This window comes from Melanotaenia boesemani, chromosome 21 (genome assembly GCF_017639745.1).
Source record: "Melanotaenia boesemani isolate fMelBoe1 chromosome 21, fMelBoe1.pri, whole genome shotgun sequence".
In the NCBI taxonomy this organism is placed as follows: domain Eukaryota; kingdom Metazoa; phylum Chordata; class Actinopteri; order Atheriniformes; family Melanotaeniidae; genus Melanotaenia; species Melanotaenia boesemani.
The window spans coordinates 3,008,296-3,025,609 of record NC_055702.1 but is presented as its reverse complement, the minus strand read 5'-3'; the positions used below and the strand labels follow the sequence as shown (position 1 = coordinate 3,025,609).

General features: G+C 38.7%; 1 protein-coding gene across 9 annotated transcripts in view; it reads left to right on the top strand.

The window, feature by feature from the left end:
- The first annotated feature begins 610 nt into the window (after positions 1-610).
- LOC121632331 (gastrula zinc finger protein XlCGF58.1-like) overlaps positions 611-17,314 on the top strand; it is a 35,387-nt gene continuing 18,683 nt past the window's right edge. For 3 of the 9 annotated variants that reach the window (XR_006008906.1, XM_041973727.1, XM_041973720.1), the window contains exons 1-5: positions 10,496-10,712; positions 11,662-11,752; positions 13,302-13,434; positions 13,700-13,804; positions 15,897-16,056. Coding sequence is in view for 8 of the 9 variants with exons in the window: in XM_041973727.1 (XP_041829661.1) it covers positions 10,652-10,712; positions 11,662-11,752; positions 13,302-13,434; positions 13,700-13,804; positions 15,897-16,056 (550 nt within the window). In the remaining variant the exon portion in view is untranslated. Of the gene's footprint in view, positions 1,057-2,037; positions 2,256-4,626; positions 4,787-7,147; positions 9,622-10,495; positions 10,713-11,661; positions 11,753-13,301; positions 13,435-13,699; positions 13,805-15,896; positions 16,057-17,314 lie in introns of those variants that run through there. The other 6 variants (XM_041973722.1, XM_041973726.1, XM_041973723.1 and 3 more) reach the window with 6 other exon arrangements.

Genomic DNA, 17,314 nt, shown 5'->3' with positions numbered 1-17,314 from the left:
CGGGCAGACAAGTTCCAGTGGAGGCAGCATTGGATCTCAGGCAGGGAATCTTTGAGAAGAGCAAAGAGTTAGCAAAGAGTTAGTGACATGAATTTACTTGAAGCCGGTGTACCACATAAATGTAGCAACAATCCAGTGTTGAATGAAGACAAGCCTGGATTTATAAGCAGGCTATAAGCGCAAAAAGCCTGATTCCACTCAGCTGTACTGGTTAACCATAGGATACGCCCCCTGTACACACCCACACCAGAGGAAGACAGCACAATCCATGCAAGGAAAAGAGGAGGAGCAACACAAGGGAAAACACACCAGAGCTTGGAGATCTTTGCCTTTTGTTGAGTTGGCATGTTGAAATTTTTTACCTTATCTATAATTTTATCTCATTTTTACTCTATTTCATCTCATTTACTTTTGTATTTTGTCTTATTTATTATGATTGTTGCAATTATTCTTTTTTATTATATTTTATTCTGTTTTCCACTTACTGAAGGGCTTTGTAATTTTGTTCTACTTGTTGCAATGACAAAGTTCTATTCTCAATTTTTTATGTATATACAGATACTGAAAATTATAATATAAAATAGTAAAAAAAATAATAATAATTTTAATACGTATAAATATAAATGCTGTAAGTTTTCAACTTATAAGGTTACACCTTGTTTGTGAGGAGGAACTTTTGTTTCCAGCAATGTATTTCGGGGGGAACGAAACAATAGTGGGAATGAAGCTGAGTAGTTCTCGTCGTCTTTATTTCGATCTTTCTGAGTGTTTCTTATTAAACGATACCAATTTAGTGTTTTTTATTTTTTATTTATTTTTTATTTTAGAAGCCAGATTGTGATAAATAGAGGATCATATTGTCCCAGAAAAGCGAAGAAGCATGAATCCTCGTCGCTGAAGGAGCGAAACAAAACCGGAAGAGACGGTGGCAGAAAGGAAGGAGAAACATCGGTTCGATGTGGCCTTCCGAAGATGGAAATAGTTGATGAGGGACAGATGTTTTCAGCAGGACACCGAAGTTGATTTCTCCAGGACAGGTAATTTAACACACTCCATGTAATTAGTTGGTTGGTAGGACCAAGAGCTGAGTTAGCAACACAATAACCATTTCACTTTGGGCTTAGCATGAAGTCGTATTTGTGATAGGTTGGTTGTTTTTGAGAACGTGTCATTTTTCTTTTACAAACCGAGGTGGGATTCACTTAGTTTTACTTCCCACTACTTTTCGAGCGTCAATGTATAATTCTTATTTTGTATGGCCTGATTAAAGTCAACTTAACTGTACCGCTAATGTTGTGCATCGTTTGTTTTGTTCTTGGAACACTATCTACTCGAAATAAAATGAATAATAATAATGAAAAGGTTACAACTTAACAACGAAATATGCAATCTCAGCACATTTGATTTAACATTTGAATATTTTCTCTGTACAAATTGAACTATAATTTCAATCAGTTTGTGATGATTTGTTGACATCAACCACATAGTTGCAGCGAACATTGTACTGAGGGTATTCCAAGAAGCAGGTTTATGTGTTTAGTTGGCTATCTTAACCTAGACTAAACGGTCATTTTAGGGTTTCTATTCCAAAATAGCAAATCTATGTAAGTTAATACTGAAACATACAGTATGCAGTGAACAAAGCCTGGTAGGGGGTATGTTTTGTTCAGGCTGTGCCCGACATATTGTGTCTCCAACATAAAGATTTGAGGGAAGGTCACCCTGCGTCATCAAAATCTGTCAAAACTACTTAGATGTGAAGAAATAGACAACTCCATTGTTGATATTTTTATTTAAATTTTTTGTATGGCAACTTAGATGAGATGAGATAAGATAATACTTTATTGTACGCTTGTAAAGAAAATAGTACTGCAGCACCGAGTCAACAATCATCACAGACAAGACTGCAGTCACAAAAAAACAGAGTCTATAAATATCCATAAAAAAACAACTTGATTGAATGTTTTATTGTTTAGACAGACAAACGCTTCGATCTTATCATTTATTGATATTTTGGCCAATGGTTCTTATCTACAGGTCTACATTTGAAACCTGGCGCTGTAGGTGGACTTTATAGTTACTTTGAAGTCACCTGGGCCCGGATCTGATGATGTAACCCACCCTGGATGCCCCTCATCACCGGGCAGTCCTGGTTGATGCTCACCGCAAGCTCCTCCATGGGGGTGAGGGGTTGTTGCGGTCGCCTCAAACCCATCTTCCATCCCTCCAATGTCTTCTTATTGGCTTTGAAATAGGTATACCCCCTTGTGCTTATAATATAATATAATATAATATAATATAATATAATATAATATAATATAATATAATATAATAAGCTTACAGAATTTAGTAATTAGATAACACATGCCAGCTGTAAGCCACTCAGTGGGTGGTGGCAGATGCAGCTGTTTTCTTTTTTTGGTCATTTCCATCGGGATTTTGGGGGTCAGTGGATGATGCCTTTCATAGGTTTGCCGTGGACATACACACACTGGCTTAACCAACACGGGGCTGTGATAGCTACTTCATAGCCCGTGTTTTGGAACCGACAACACAGGTTAAGGCGTCAGAGGATTTAGCAACTCCGAACGCAGGCTTTGTCACAGGATTTGTTAAACCTTCTTTCTGGAATACCCCTCAGTTCCTTTCACTATTCCAGACTAAGACAGCTGTCAATGGCAAACGTATGTCTTTATAACATCACAGAGCTTGGCACAGTGTTTTTACCTACAAATCTTCATGCACGAGAATTTTAAGGTTCATCGATTCATGTGCTCTGTGTAATGTTAAGAGAAATCTTTCTAAATGGGATCAGAGTTGTGCATTTTGAGACACAAGGTCAGCTCTTAAGAGAGTTTGCTTCCTGTGAGACTCCACAGTCAGCTCTTTTACTGGCCTGGCCTTATATTGTAAATCTTCTATCCTGAAACAGAATAATTGAGATGTGTGTCACAGAAATGGGGTGTTGTATTGTAGTAATGGGGTAAGGACATAAGTTTTATTCTACCTACTTCTTGTAAGACGTGAAGAGATAAATGTAAATGCCAGAACATGTTTGAAATAAACTATGAGTTTCATTTTAAATCTTTTAAGGTGAATGGTAAAGTTAACTGCCCTGTCATCTCTGTGTTATCTGCAGTGACATTGCACAGAAATCTATTGACAGTCCTGCAGGAAAAGTAATTAGTTCATTGATGTTTTCTATCGTTCAGTATGTCTTAGGCTACATTCACATTGCAGGTCTTAATACTCAATTCCAATTTATTTTTGCTGACATTCTTTTTTTTTTTTTTTTTTTTTTTTTTTTTGCATGTTTTCTTTCACATTATAATGTAAATGCAAGTACAGAAAAAGGCCAGCTGCTGCATGTTCTGCCCCTGGCAAGCAACAAAAGTCACTTTATTGACGTAAAAGTTGTATGAAATGCAAAATGACCGTTTAGACTGCGGTTGCTTTGTAAAACATCAGATATGTATCTGATTTAGGACCACATATAAGAGAGGTCGGGTCTGATCTGATTTTTTTAAAAAAATAATCAAATATAGGTTTAAAAAAAAAAAGTCGAATTTGGGCCACAGTTTAAACATTGTCGTGATCATGACATGATTTTTTCTTTTTGCTATGTAAACCAAAAAGTAATTGTGAAAGTCCATATTCATCACAGATGTTTCTGGACACTATGCCGGCTACGTGGTTATGTAGTGGTTATGTAGTCATGTGGAATGTCCTTGTATTCTTTGCCTGCCAGTATCTTGCTCCCTGCTGTGAGGTGCTGGATTGTTTCAGTGCCGTCCTTCAGACCAGCCCTCAAGTCTTTAGTAGGACTTGTTTATATCCACCACTTCAACTATCTCTTGGTGGTACATACATGCAAGGCTTGTCCTCCTGTGATGGTTCCTCCATTTCGTTCTCCTCCAATTTTTATTGCCTGAGGCGTTCACTCAGTGCTTCGTCCCTTAGGACCATCTTCCTGATGTATTCATGGAGTTTGGATGTTTCGTCTTGGATAGTGGCCCTGATGCTTGCTAATCCTTGGTCTTCCTTTTTCCGCTTAGCGTATAGCCTCTGGATACTGGATATGGGGTGGTACCCTCCATGCATGGTGAACAGCTTCCATGTTTTAACATCTGTGGTCTGAACTTCCTCCTTTGGCCAGCTTATTATCCCAGCAGGATATCTGATCACTGGCAGGGCATCGCTGTCAGTCGCCCGGATCTTATTTGTGCCATCTTTTAAACAGTTGCAGCACTCATCTGGAGGATATATTAGCCTTTATTTAAACATGTTGACATTAATGAGAATGTCTTGTTTCAAAGTAAAAATCATTCGAGAGCACAGGCAGAGTGGCAGGCTCATATTTATATACCTGTACGGCCATCTGAATACAGTGTACATTTTGGGGATGAAAACTGTTAAAAAGAGCACTTCAGAGTGGAACATTGTCTGGCCATAGTTAAAATGAATATTTATGAAAACCAGAAATTATTATTCTAATTATTATATAATTATTATTATATGTTATTATGAAAAAAAACCATGTGCATTTACTGTTTTTGAGAACTAAACTGAAAAAAGTTAATGATAAATGCTCTCAAATCTAAAGGAAACTGACAATGCTTCGTTTAGTTTCAGAGAAGGATTGTAAAGAGAAGAATCACGGGTGGAACTGGGATGAATCAAAGGAGGCTCCTTCAAGCAGATGAGCCCAGAGGGCTCTGTTTGGTGCCCCCCATCCCTTCAGCATCCACATCAGAACTGGAGCAGACACAAGACAGCAAAGATCCCAGTAAGTCACACATTTTTGTGTGGATTTTTGCTTAGTAACTGAAACTATGTCTGACACTGTGAGGATGCCTAATTACAGCAGACACCACAATTTTGTTGACTACAATAGGAATTAAATCACAGTCATCGTCTACAATAATTTTATTTTCTGTGCTAACACCATGTTGCTAGCAATGTTTTGCACGTTTGCTGTTACATTTGCATTAAGTTCCATGTATTCGAAACATATTCCTGAGATTTTCATCAGTATGTCATGGCTTTAGTCTGCAGAGCAGCTCTGTGTGCTTTCCAGCTGAGTCTGCAATAACGTGCAACAGTTTCATACTACCCCATGATAAGTTCAGTCCTTAGTTCATGGACAGCCTTTAAAGACTTACTAAGTGCTCAGATAATCTACAGCATCATCACACAGTTTCTTCTGTCTACTGCTGATGGCTTTTCTTGATGGGACTGTAAATTCAGGCTCACCTATTTCCATCTAACTTTATAAACTTTTCCCAACTAAATTATGTCTTTAGCTATCATCTAGTTCAGGGGTGGCCAACGTCGGTCCTCAAGAGCCACAATCCTGCAGGTTTTCCATGCATCCCTGCACCGACACACCTGACTTAAACTAATGAGTCATTGTGCAGATCCTTATAGGCTGTTGGATCCATTTAATGTGAGTTGGGTGTGTTGATGTAGGGATGCATGGAAAACCTGCAGGATTGTGGCTCTTGAGGACCGACGTTGGCCACCCCTGATCTAGGAGATGAAGTCCTGTGTTTGCTGTTCACATCTAACCTTAAACGTGCAAATAACTCGAGTGTGCACATCTGTTTATTTCTGTAAATATTTTATACCTTAGATCTTTTATTTATTTATTTATCTTCTATACTGCTCTCTTTGCACTGACATTGGGGATGGCTTAATCTCATTGTATATTTGTATAATGACAATAAAAGGCATTCTATTCTATTCTATTCTATTCTATTCTATCTGGTGACAAAGCTGCCGTTGACCTCAGCTTTGTTTATAGACCTTCTGTTGGATGCTTCTCTAGAATGACTGTACACCATCGTGGCAGATGATATGACAGCTTTACCTGGTGGAGGTTGCGCTGGACTTCATCTGTTTTCTTAAAGGACACATAACTTTTTTTGCTGGCTGTTTTCTTTGGCTCTGCATGTTTTTTATATTTGTACACCGTTGCATTGAATCTCGCAGCGCTGGCATCAGAGTCTAGCAATAGAGCATCGTTCTCCAGTTTCTTGGCAGTCGGCAAACAGCTTTGTACACTGGTGCCACCTTATTACCAAGTACCAGTTAAGACATGACTGTCACAAAAGCCCCACTTCCACCAACAGGTCTGGGTCAGTACAGGACAATTTATTGTGCCTTGGTTTGGTAACAGCCAACCCTACCCTTACCCGGTAGACGGCACATCTCACAGGACAATTCAAAGTGCTTTTAATAAAACATTAAACGCATTTTAGTAGTAAAAAGCATCAACAAATAGCAAAAATCCCAATAAGATCATAAATTACATTAAAATGATTAAAAGCAAGATAAGTTAAAAGCTAACGTGTAGAGCAAAGAAATGTTTTTAACCTGGATTTAAAAATGTCTACATTTGGTGAAAGTTTAATCTCCATGTAGTTGCGCTGAATATCTCCTCTTCATCTGTTGTCTTGCTTCCCTCCATGATTGCTGTTTACTGTTTGCAGCTATGCCACCCGCCTCCTGTCTGTTTTAATAGCAAAACACCAAAAGATGGTGATGATGTATTCAAGGCTCCTCGAAAATACGGGTGCAGAGAAGATAAACTATCTAATAACTGATGTAACCTTGGGTTTTACCGATGTGCGACATGCTGAGAAAGAAACATTGTGCATTTAGCTAGCAGCTGTGTCTGATGTACACTGAAGCTACCGGTGCAGTCACATCACAAACATCTGTCTCAGACCACTGATTCAAATCGGTGAATCTCTCCATCCCTAGTACCAATGCACAACCTGCTAGCCCCACCCCCAGACCTGGCCTGGCCACGGTGAGAACAAAGTCCAAGGGTGTTCTTCATCATAGGTCCTCTGAACCACGCTTTGTATGGTCCCTCACCTAGAACCGGTTTGTATTGGGTGGCCCCACCAGAGGTACAAAACCCTTGACAGCTGAAGTACTAGGAATCATTGGGACACACAAAACCCTCCACCCCAATAAGGTGGCAGCAATTCATATGAATTATTCATTAATCTCATTTTTGACTTCTTTGTTTTGAAGAAATTGATTCCCATCCTTTATTGACATTTTAATGACAACTACTAAGGATCAGGGTAAAGACGTAGAAACTAACAGATGTCCTTTATGTTCATGTGTGTTTCAGTGCAGCATCTGATTAAAGAAGAGGTTCCCTGGAGCTCCAGTCTGGACCAGGACGAGTCAAAACCCCTTCACATAAAGAAGGAAGAGGAGGAACTGTGGATCAGTCCGGAGGGGGAGCAGCCTCATGGACAGAAAGAGGCTGATTTCAGCAGGTTGTCATTAAATATTGTTACTATAAAGGGTGAAGATGAAGAAGAGAAACCTCACAGCTCACATCTTCATCAGATCAAGACTGAAAACAGCAGAGAGACGGAACCTCCAACCAGCAGCTCAGATAAACACATGAAAACAGAAGCTGATGGAGAGGGCTGTGGAGGTGCAGATCTAAATAGTCATTTACCACCGAACAATGAAGCGTTCAACCTCTCTGAGACTGAAGTCATTTATTATGATGATGATGATGACTGGCAGGAGCCTTTGTTTAATTCTGAACATGAAAGTGAAGATGGAGACCATGTGGGTCTAAAGTCAAATGAATGCCAAAAGAAACCAGATTTAGACTTTGATAATTATGGTAACATTTCTTCCCAAACATCCAACATCCAAAACCAACATAAGTGCAGTAAATGTCAGAAAATATTTAGATTTCGCTCCCATCTGAAACATCACGTGACAGTGGTCCACACAGATGTTTATCCATTCAACTGTGACGTCTGTGGTAAAAGATTCAAACAAAAGAAGAACCTCAACACGCATTTGATTGTCCATGCAGAAAACAAACCTCATCAGTGTGAAATATGTAAGAGAAGTTTTACATGTCTGTCTCATTTAAAGATACACATGACGAAACACACGGGCGAATCATTGTTTAGCTGTGATGTTTGTGGTAAAAACTTTACCCAGAAGGGGAATCTTGAAAGACATTCTGTTGCCCACGCAAAAAACAAACCACTTACTTGTGAGCATTGTGGTAAAAGTTTTACAGATGAGAAACATCTTCAGGCTCACATCGAAGTCCACCCTCAGTGTGACATTTGTAAGAGAAGATTTCAAAATCCATCCAGTTTAAAGAAACATGTTTTGAGACACACAGGTGAGAAACCATTTGGCTGTGATGTTTGTGGTAAAAGATTTGTCCAAAAGGGGAATCTTGAAAGACATTATGTTGCCCATGCAAATAACAAACCCCTAACTTGTGAGTATTGTGGTAAAACTTTTACAGAAGAGAACCGTCTTCAGCTCCACATTGAGCTCCACCCTCAGTGCAGCTTCTGTGAGAAGAGATTTCAAAATCCATCCAGCTTAAAGTCACACGTTATGGTACACACAGGCGAAAAACCATTTGGCTGCGATCTTTGTGGTAAAAGATTTAACCTCAAAAGTACTCTTAAGAAACACATGAGAATCCACACAGGGGAGAAACCTTTTGCTTGTGAAGTTTGTGGTCAAGGATTTACTCGGAAGTCATACGTTGAGAAACACATGAGAGTCCACACTGGAGAAAAACCATTTACCTGTGATGTTTGTGGTAAAAGGTTCACCCAAATGAGAAATCTTAACAAACACGCTATTGTTCACAAAAAACAGGAGTGGTTCAGATGCGAGTATTGTGGGAAAAGCTTTACAGAAGAGAAACGTCTTCAGGCGCACATCGCTCGCCACCCTCAGTGTGACTTTTGTGAGAAGAGATTTCAAACTCCTTCTAGCTTGGAGATGCACATTAGAGTACACACAGGTGAAAAACCATTCAGCTGTGAATGTTGTGGTAGAAGGTTTAACCTGAAGACTAATCTTAAGAGGCACATGAAGGTCCACACTGGAAAGAAAAACTTTAGCTGTGATTTTTGTGGCATAGGTTTCAGTTGTCAAAAAAGCTTGAAAATCCATCTAAGACTCCACACAGGTGACAAGCCATTTCTCTGTGAACATTGTGGTGAAAAGTTTACCCAAAAGTCAGATCTTCAGCAGCACGTTCAGTTCCACAAAGAAGAGAAACTGAGCTGTGATGTTATAAATGTTTCACCAAAGGAGGAACTTCAAGTTCCATGACACTGCGTGAAATCAAGACTTCAAATCAATTTTAGTTTACAGACATAATAAATTCAAGCCAGTTCACTGTGATCCAGTTCAAACAAATCCACATTAGTTCAGTTTATGATCACTGCAATCACACAAGCCAGTTCATAAAATATAGCCTATGTGAGGAAAACCAAGCATGCACGAGCTGGCGGCTGAAAAGGAAAATCTCTCTTTTAACAGAAAGCAAAAAGCTCCAGTAGAGCCCAGCTCAGAGGGCAGCCATCTGCTTGGACTGGCTGGAGGTGGAGAGGACTGGATAGAGGGATCAAAAAGCACCACAACTTTAACCAGGGAGACCTGCTGAGAGAGAGAAATAATGTTTAACATGAAACTGATGGAAAATTATGACAATTACTGTCCAAGATGTAATTTTTTTTTTTATTATTTATTCAAAACTGTGTACAAACCCTGTTTATACTGGGAAAATGTTAAAATGTTGCTGTTTGTCTTTTGTGATTAGAGGTTTGTTTTTCTGAATTGATATCAAATAAATTTATACCCTTAATTCACTTTTCACTGACATTCATGGCTTTGGCAAGATATCAGTCACTTCTGTAGAGATTTATAATGCACTTTTTTCAAGCTACCATCCTCCTGGAGGGTGCCATCAAACTCCTGAAGTTTGCGGGCGACATCACCCTCTTTGGCCTCATCTCTGGTGGGGATGAGTTTGCCTACGTGAAGGGAGGTTGATCAGCGGGTGTTACTCCAAAATCTGTGACCCATCAGAATTTGGTGCTTAATGCTGCCAAGGCAGTGGAGATGGTTGTAGACTTCAGGAAGAACACAGCCCCTCCCTCCCCTATCATCTTGCATGACTCCAGTCACGACCCTGGAGTCCTACCGCTTACTGGGAACCATCATCTCCCAGGACCTGAAGTGGGTGGAGAACATCAACGCCATCATCAAAAAAGCTCAGCAGAGGATGTACTTCCTGCAGCAGCTGAAGAAATTTATGTTACCCAGGTCGATGTTGGTGCATTTCACACCTCCATTATTGAGTCTATTCTCACCACCTGGTCATTTAAAAGACAAAGACCAACAACAGCACATCATCTGGTCAACCGAGAAAGTGGTTGGCTGCAATCCTTTCTCTCTCTTTGAACCTGTACTCTTTATAGTATTTTTCCATTTTTCCCCGTTGGTTCCATCACCTCTTCTTTACACTATACACTTTATGTACGTAAAAAAAGACAGACCCTTTTAAATAAATCTGAGTTTTTTTTATATACTTTATATAGATAATGCTTCTATTATGATGAAAAATACTGATGGAGGAACGTTTGTTTGCCGTGCTGTGTTGCGGGGGGAAACATTTAAAAGTGGGATTCACTAAAATTAGCCCGCTAGCGGTGCTCTTCCAGAGCTTTCATTGTTGTTAATCAGTGTAGTGTTTGTTGAATTTTTGAAACCAAGTTGTGACATATGGAGAATCATATTAGCTGAGCAAACAAAAGCGAAGGAGCGCAAATTGTCGTCACTGAAGATGCAAAACAGAGAGACTACCGCAGGATACGGAGATAAATGTCGATGTGGCGTTTTTCCAGGTGGAAATCACTGATAAGAGACAAATGTTTTTAGATAGGCACCGAAATTGCTTTCTCGTGGACAGGAAATTTAACCCATTTATTTAATTTGTTGTTTGGTAGTATTCGTCAGCACAGAGTCGTGAAATGAGTTAGCAACACAAACACAAAAACTTTTTCAGTCTATCTGTCCGTTAGTAAGACTGTAACCACAAATAGCGTTTCTTATTTATTTTACACGTAAAATATATGGAGGCGGGTTATCCTAAAGTATGTTAACCCTGAGTTGGGGGAAACTCAGGTTTTCCAATGCGGTCAGACCAGCCTCCTCTTCTTTTCACGTAGTCAAGCCACCCGCGCCTGTATGCCCGTAAACGGGGACGGCCAACAAAGAGGGCTGGAACACTGAAGCGTCAAACAATTTCCGGTGCTAGACCAAAATCTGTGACCACAGGGGGGCGATAGCGAGCATTTCTCTGAATGTACGTCTTAAAAGACGAGCAGTCTTTTAAGCGGCACCTCCGGCGGTAAAATGCATAGATATCTACAAGCCTATGCGGAAGTGCAAAAAATTGCAGTTCACACCCCATCCGCTAGGGGCTGGCTCCAAAACAGAGCAAATCCTCGTAGACTCCCATGTTAAAAAGACCAACTTCACAGCAGAAATAAACATGTTTAAAGCCTGGTACAAAAATCCATTTTAGTATTAAGAAGTATTAATAGTTCAAGTTTACCATCATGACAATTGTGGGGGGGACGAATTTTTTCTAACTCAACCGTTTGAATGTTATTTAATCTTTTTATTTTATTTAATTATTTAATAATAATTACAGGCATGTCATTTTGATTGACAGGTGTCAGAATGGCTGTCAGCGCTAGCGGCTTGCTACCAGTTGGCTAACGGGTAGGCTTCGGGCTCATGTTAAACCACTTCGGTCTTTTTGTTTGGCTGAGCTTTCTGTGTGTTCAGATATTTTTTGTGCACTTTGGACAAATATGGCTTGCTGTGCTATTAATTGTACCAACAGACCATCCAAGAAGTTTCTGGTCCAGTTTTTTCGGTAAGTGAAATTATATTTATATATTTTTATTAGCTGACCTCTACTAGCCGAGCTCATTAATTAGCCAAGTAGCTAGTTTACCATTGTTCTTTCTTTTTTTAAACAATCTTTATTAAGATTACAAAAAAGCAAATACAAATATATAACAATTAAAGTTGAAATATCAAAAACTACACAAGTAAAATAGCATAAACAGATAACACAGAATACAGCGTGAAACAAAAAGGGGGGGAGGAATAAATAAATACAAAAAAGCAAGAAAAAAACAGAACCTGGGGTAACCAATACAAAGATACAGGAAAAGACTACAAATTATGAATCACAAATTAAGAGATACATAAGTTAAGTGTAATACTGGCAGCAACCTACTTTCTAGCCTTGTTGTTGTCAATTGTTTTTAAAGATTTAACATAAGACATAAACGATCTGTGAAACAATAAGAAAAGAGGTTTATGCTGTGAGAATTTACACTTATGCGGAAAGAATTTGGCCATAATAATTAATAAATTAATTGCATAAGCTTTCTTTACAGAATTTTTATCATACTTAAAGAATCCAAAAACCACATGTTCAAAAGACAAAGAAAAATCATCCAACAAGTTGTCAATAATAAATTTGGAAACATCTATCCAAATTTTTTACTGTATTCACAATGCCAAAATAAATGAGGAACAGTCTCAGGGTGAGCATAACAGAAAGAGCAGTTGGTATTAACGTGATTCTTGAGGAAATGTTTGACAGGATAAAATTTGTGTAAAATTTTAAATGGGACCTCTTCAATCTTATTTAGAATATAATTGTTTGTCAGCGTCCAAACTTGGGCCCACGGAATATCCTTGACAAAGTTATTCCAGTATGCAGCGATGTACGGTTTGGTAACAGTACCGATCAGAAACAGATTATGAATAGCCTTGTTAGATTTCTTAAAGCCTGAGGAAAAACAAATTTCCACAGAAGGTCTCACACGGATGAATCAGAACAGGATCGACCTGAAGTGGCACATTTCTAAAAAGCCATTCTGATCCAGTCGGGAAAACCTTAATAACCATAACATTCTTTATCTGCGATTTGAAGATTGAAACGAGAAACAAAATCCGAAAAGACCCAAAAAGTCTGAAACCCTGTTCCCTGTTAATAGGCTAATATTACCATAATTTAATGTGTAATTGCCTGGGCTCTGTGGATGCCACATTATTTAACGGTGGTTAGTTACGTTTATGCACATTTCCAGAGATATTTGTGCTGTTACTGAACTGTTTGGCAACTTGATGGCAGCTGTTTTTAGATGTCTCGTTCGCCTGCCACATTGATGTATGGCATGATAACTACAGCTGTTTATCTAATGCAATCCTGTTCATTAGCTATCCAGTTATTCAGATTTACTCATTTATTTTGTTTTATTTAAACTTTTTATGAGGTATTAATTTTCTTTTTGTAGTTTTTACTTTAGTCTTTAGTGTAAGCCTTTTTACTAGAAGCCTGTAATACCTTGAGAAGCTGTAAAATGTTTTGAACACATATGACTACATATTTATTTGTCTGTGTGAAGTTTGCCTCTAGGTGATGCTGACAGACTTGACCAGTGGATGTCTAATATAAGAAGACAAAACTGGACTCCTAACCAGTCTTCTCGCCTGTGTAGTGAACACTTCGAGAGTCATCACTTAAGCACCGACTCCAGGGTACTGAGACTTTTTTCATGCATTGGTGTAAATTGGTGCAGCTCTCTGTAAATGTATGTGACCAAAGTTATTATGCAAACAGCCAAACAGGAAGCAAGAAACTTTGAGAGCACCTAAATATAATTTTATTAGTAACAGTAATTTAAAAAACCTGGATGAACTGCAGGAATAACAGACATTTTTACCGTGATATGGGGATGATATGGGAAAGTGATCCTAAACATTTGAGTGGTAGTGTATATTTATGTGATTTTTTTTTTCTTAGGGAAGGACTTGCTTGAAGGACACAGCTGTACCTACGATTTTCTCTTTTTCTAATGTCAAAAATCATCTGCCAAGAGAAAAGGCACAGATAAGTGACAATGACAAGGTAAAAGACAGCCTCATTTTTCTTGTAAATAGTAACGAGAGGGTTGCAGATGTAGACACAGAAACAGTCCCATAAGCCTTGCTGCCAATCAGAGCAATACCATGATGTTGGAAGACACACCTCAAGAGCCCTTTTTTTCTCAGAAGGTCATGCATGATGATTTTACTCTGACAGTAAATGAGTGTGATAATGCTAGTTTGAGTAGCGGCGTTCAACAACAGACGGACTCGGCGTCGGGTCAGTCTTACATCATGCCATCACAGCTGCAAAGCATTCAGAGTGACCATTGCTACACAGTCACAGAGTTTCACTTAGAAGGAAAGCTACTGCAGCAGAGGAAAAGTTATGTGTACCTTTGGTTAAAATCCCAGGACACAAGGAGATGGAAGACAAGAATTTCTTCCTTAGGATCTGTGACAAACGTTCTTCAGAAGAAACTTCTCATATCAACTCCTCTTAATGATGTTCCCAGAGAGATGTTTCAGAAAATGAAAATGAAGAGTAGGCCAGTGTTTTCTGAAAACATGAAGCAATTCGCAACTACACTGCACTTCTACTCTCCAAAAGCCTATGACTATGTCAGAGAAAACTTTCACTTGGCTTTGCTGCATCCTCAGACCATTCGCAAATGGTACTAATACAGGTGCACATTCTGATGGTGACGCATCGGCCGTGAGACTTCCGCATTTGAGTGGCTTCTCACGCTGTTGCGCTAAAACTCTGATTTCTCACGCTGAAATACACATCAAGATTGATGCTGGCTAACGGAGAGGTTCCGGAGGATTCCCAGTAGGGCCCGTTTCTTTTTGGCCGGTGTCCTGGCATAGTCCATTCTAACTATTGTTTTTGTTTTATTTAAAAGTTCTTCCAGTTGCAGTGTAAAATGTTCTTTAGAAATGAAAGTTTATTGATCTTTGAAAGAGTGTACTTGCATTATTATGGCATTGTCGTTATATTAGTTGAAAATGGTCTCAAAATGACAACACATGACAGCTTTGTGCAATATTATCACTTATCGCAATAATTTTGGAGAAATTTATCGCACAACAAAATTTGTTATCGCAACAGGCCTAAAACTATGTGCATGTCAACTAGCCTGTATAGTTCTGTTCTCCTGCATTTAGCTTGGAGCAACAGGTCCAGTTAAGTGTTCAGAGTTTTGATGTAGGCTAATGGAAAATATAATCTTAGATATAATACAGTATAATCTTATTTGAATGATCTTACCCAATCTCAGAACTTTTGATCTGCACTTTATTTTCTCTGTATAAAGTATACAAAGAAGTTTAGGCCGGTTGTGATGATGGACTTGTCGATATGAATGCCGTGGTTCCAGCTAACAGTGTAATCCGTTCCAGCCACTGTTCCAGACTAAACTAGCTTTCACTGAGCAACCGTACGTCCTTTTACACGTCACAGAGAATGTCAGTGTTTTTCGGCATGCATGAGAATCTTAATGTTCATAAATTAATGGGCTTTGTTTAGTTTAAAGATAATTCTTATTAAATGAATCAGAGTTTTACATTTAGAGGCGTAAAATAGGCTCTGGGGAGAGTTTGTTGTCTCTAAGACTTATGGGAACTCATTCTGCTCTTTTATCAGCCTGGATAATTAAGCTAGTCTAAACACAATGTTTTAGATCTCCTTGAAATGCTGATTAATTTCCATCCATCATTTTAAGGGACTGGTAATGTTAACTGTTAAGGTGAAATATTTGGCCACGAAGTAGACTACATATCATATTTGCCCTCAAGCATAAACACAACTATATAATTGTACCAAAGTTATTTTCTCCAGTCAGTTTAATTTCTGCAATAATAACATGTAATTAAAAATAGCTAAAGTAACAGTTTTTGCTTCTTGCATCATTGTTTTGACCTGTATATAAATTAGTTATTTCAGTTTTTTCCGCAAATTTTTTTATTGCATGATCATTTTAGAACAATATTACACTAAAGATTATTTGTCATGTTATATTGAAATAAAAAAACACTGACATATTGTGCATTAACCGTTTTTAAGAGCTGTACCAGTAAAAAGTTCACGATAGAGGTTCTGACATATACAGAAAAAACTATGATGCTCCTTTTGGTTTCAGGCAAGGATGGTAAAGAGGAGAATCACTAGTGGAGCAGAGATGCCTGAAAAGAGAATCCTTCAACCAGATGATGGCAGGGGGCTCAGTTTGGTGCCTCCCACACCTGCAGCATCCACATCCGAACTGGAGCAGACACAAGACAGCAAAGATCTCAGTAAGTCACAGATTTGTTTGTGTACATGTTGCTTAGTAAATCTAAATAGTCTCTAAAAATGATTGACAGACACCATAATTTTGTTAAATTTAGCAGAAATTAAAACACTGTCTGAAACAATTTTATGAAATGTCATGTTTTTAAAATGAATGGAAACTGGTTGATTTGATGGCTTAAAGTAATTCTGCATAACTTTCCAACTGTAGAATCTGTGTTTCTGACTCGTTTTAATGGCACACTGATGTTTATTATGTACATTCCTGGAGCCGCAATTTTCACCTCAATATGCAGGTTCTATAGGAAATGAATGGAGAAGGAGCGACGTCGCCTCCCATGTGTCGAGCCCATTAGCCTTCATTAGTGAGCACCAAAGTTCAGTTTTGAGGGTTTAAAAACACAAGCTGTTTATGCATTGTGAGTGGTATGCTGGCGCCACCTTGTGGTGGTAATGATGCATTATTACCAGGTGCTGGTTAAAACAAGACAGCCACATGATGAGATGGTGAAATATTATTTAAAAAATCATGCAAAAACATTTTCTGAACGTTTTGCTCATTGACTGGCCTTCCTTTAGGAGGAAGACCCTTCTACCAACTCAACCACATCTGCTTCACAAATTCAAACTACTGTCTGTGGTCAGTTTAGTTTTACCAGTTAAATTAAAACTTAACTCCTGCATGTATTTGGAGGTCGTGAGGGAAAAACTCCCCCAGGCACAGGGAGAACATGGAAACTCCACACAGAAAGGCTCTTGCTGAGATTCGAACCACGATGTTGCCCTGAAACCAACTATTGATCTGATCTGTTCCCTCACAGAGTCAAATATGTTATTGGTTCTCATTCTCATTTATTAAGATCCCCATTAGTTACTGAAACATCAGTAACTGTTCTTCCTGGGGTCTCCTCTATATTACATCACTCTCTGCATCACTTTCCACAGCTAGTTAAAAAATTCAAATGTTGAAGCCTGAGTCATTGCTTGATTATGTTTTTTAATGTTTTTGTTTTGTTAAAAGGAATTATCAACTTCCTTTGTGATATTTGGTTAATATCATAACTTTTAAGGATCAGATTAAAGACGTAGAGACTTACAGATGTCCTTAAAGCCCCACTACTAAACTAGATTTTCTCACTGTGACACCCCTATCATCGGCTAATTCAGCATCCATCTTGCATCCTGTCTCTTCTATGAGCTCTCTCCAATCTATAAAAGTCAGTCCAATCTTGACTCTAGTCCTGTCTCCTGCTCTGTACCTTT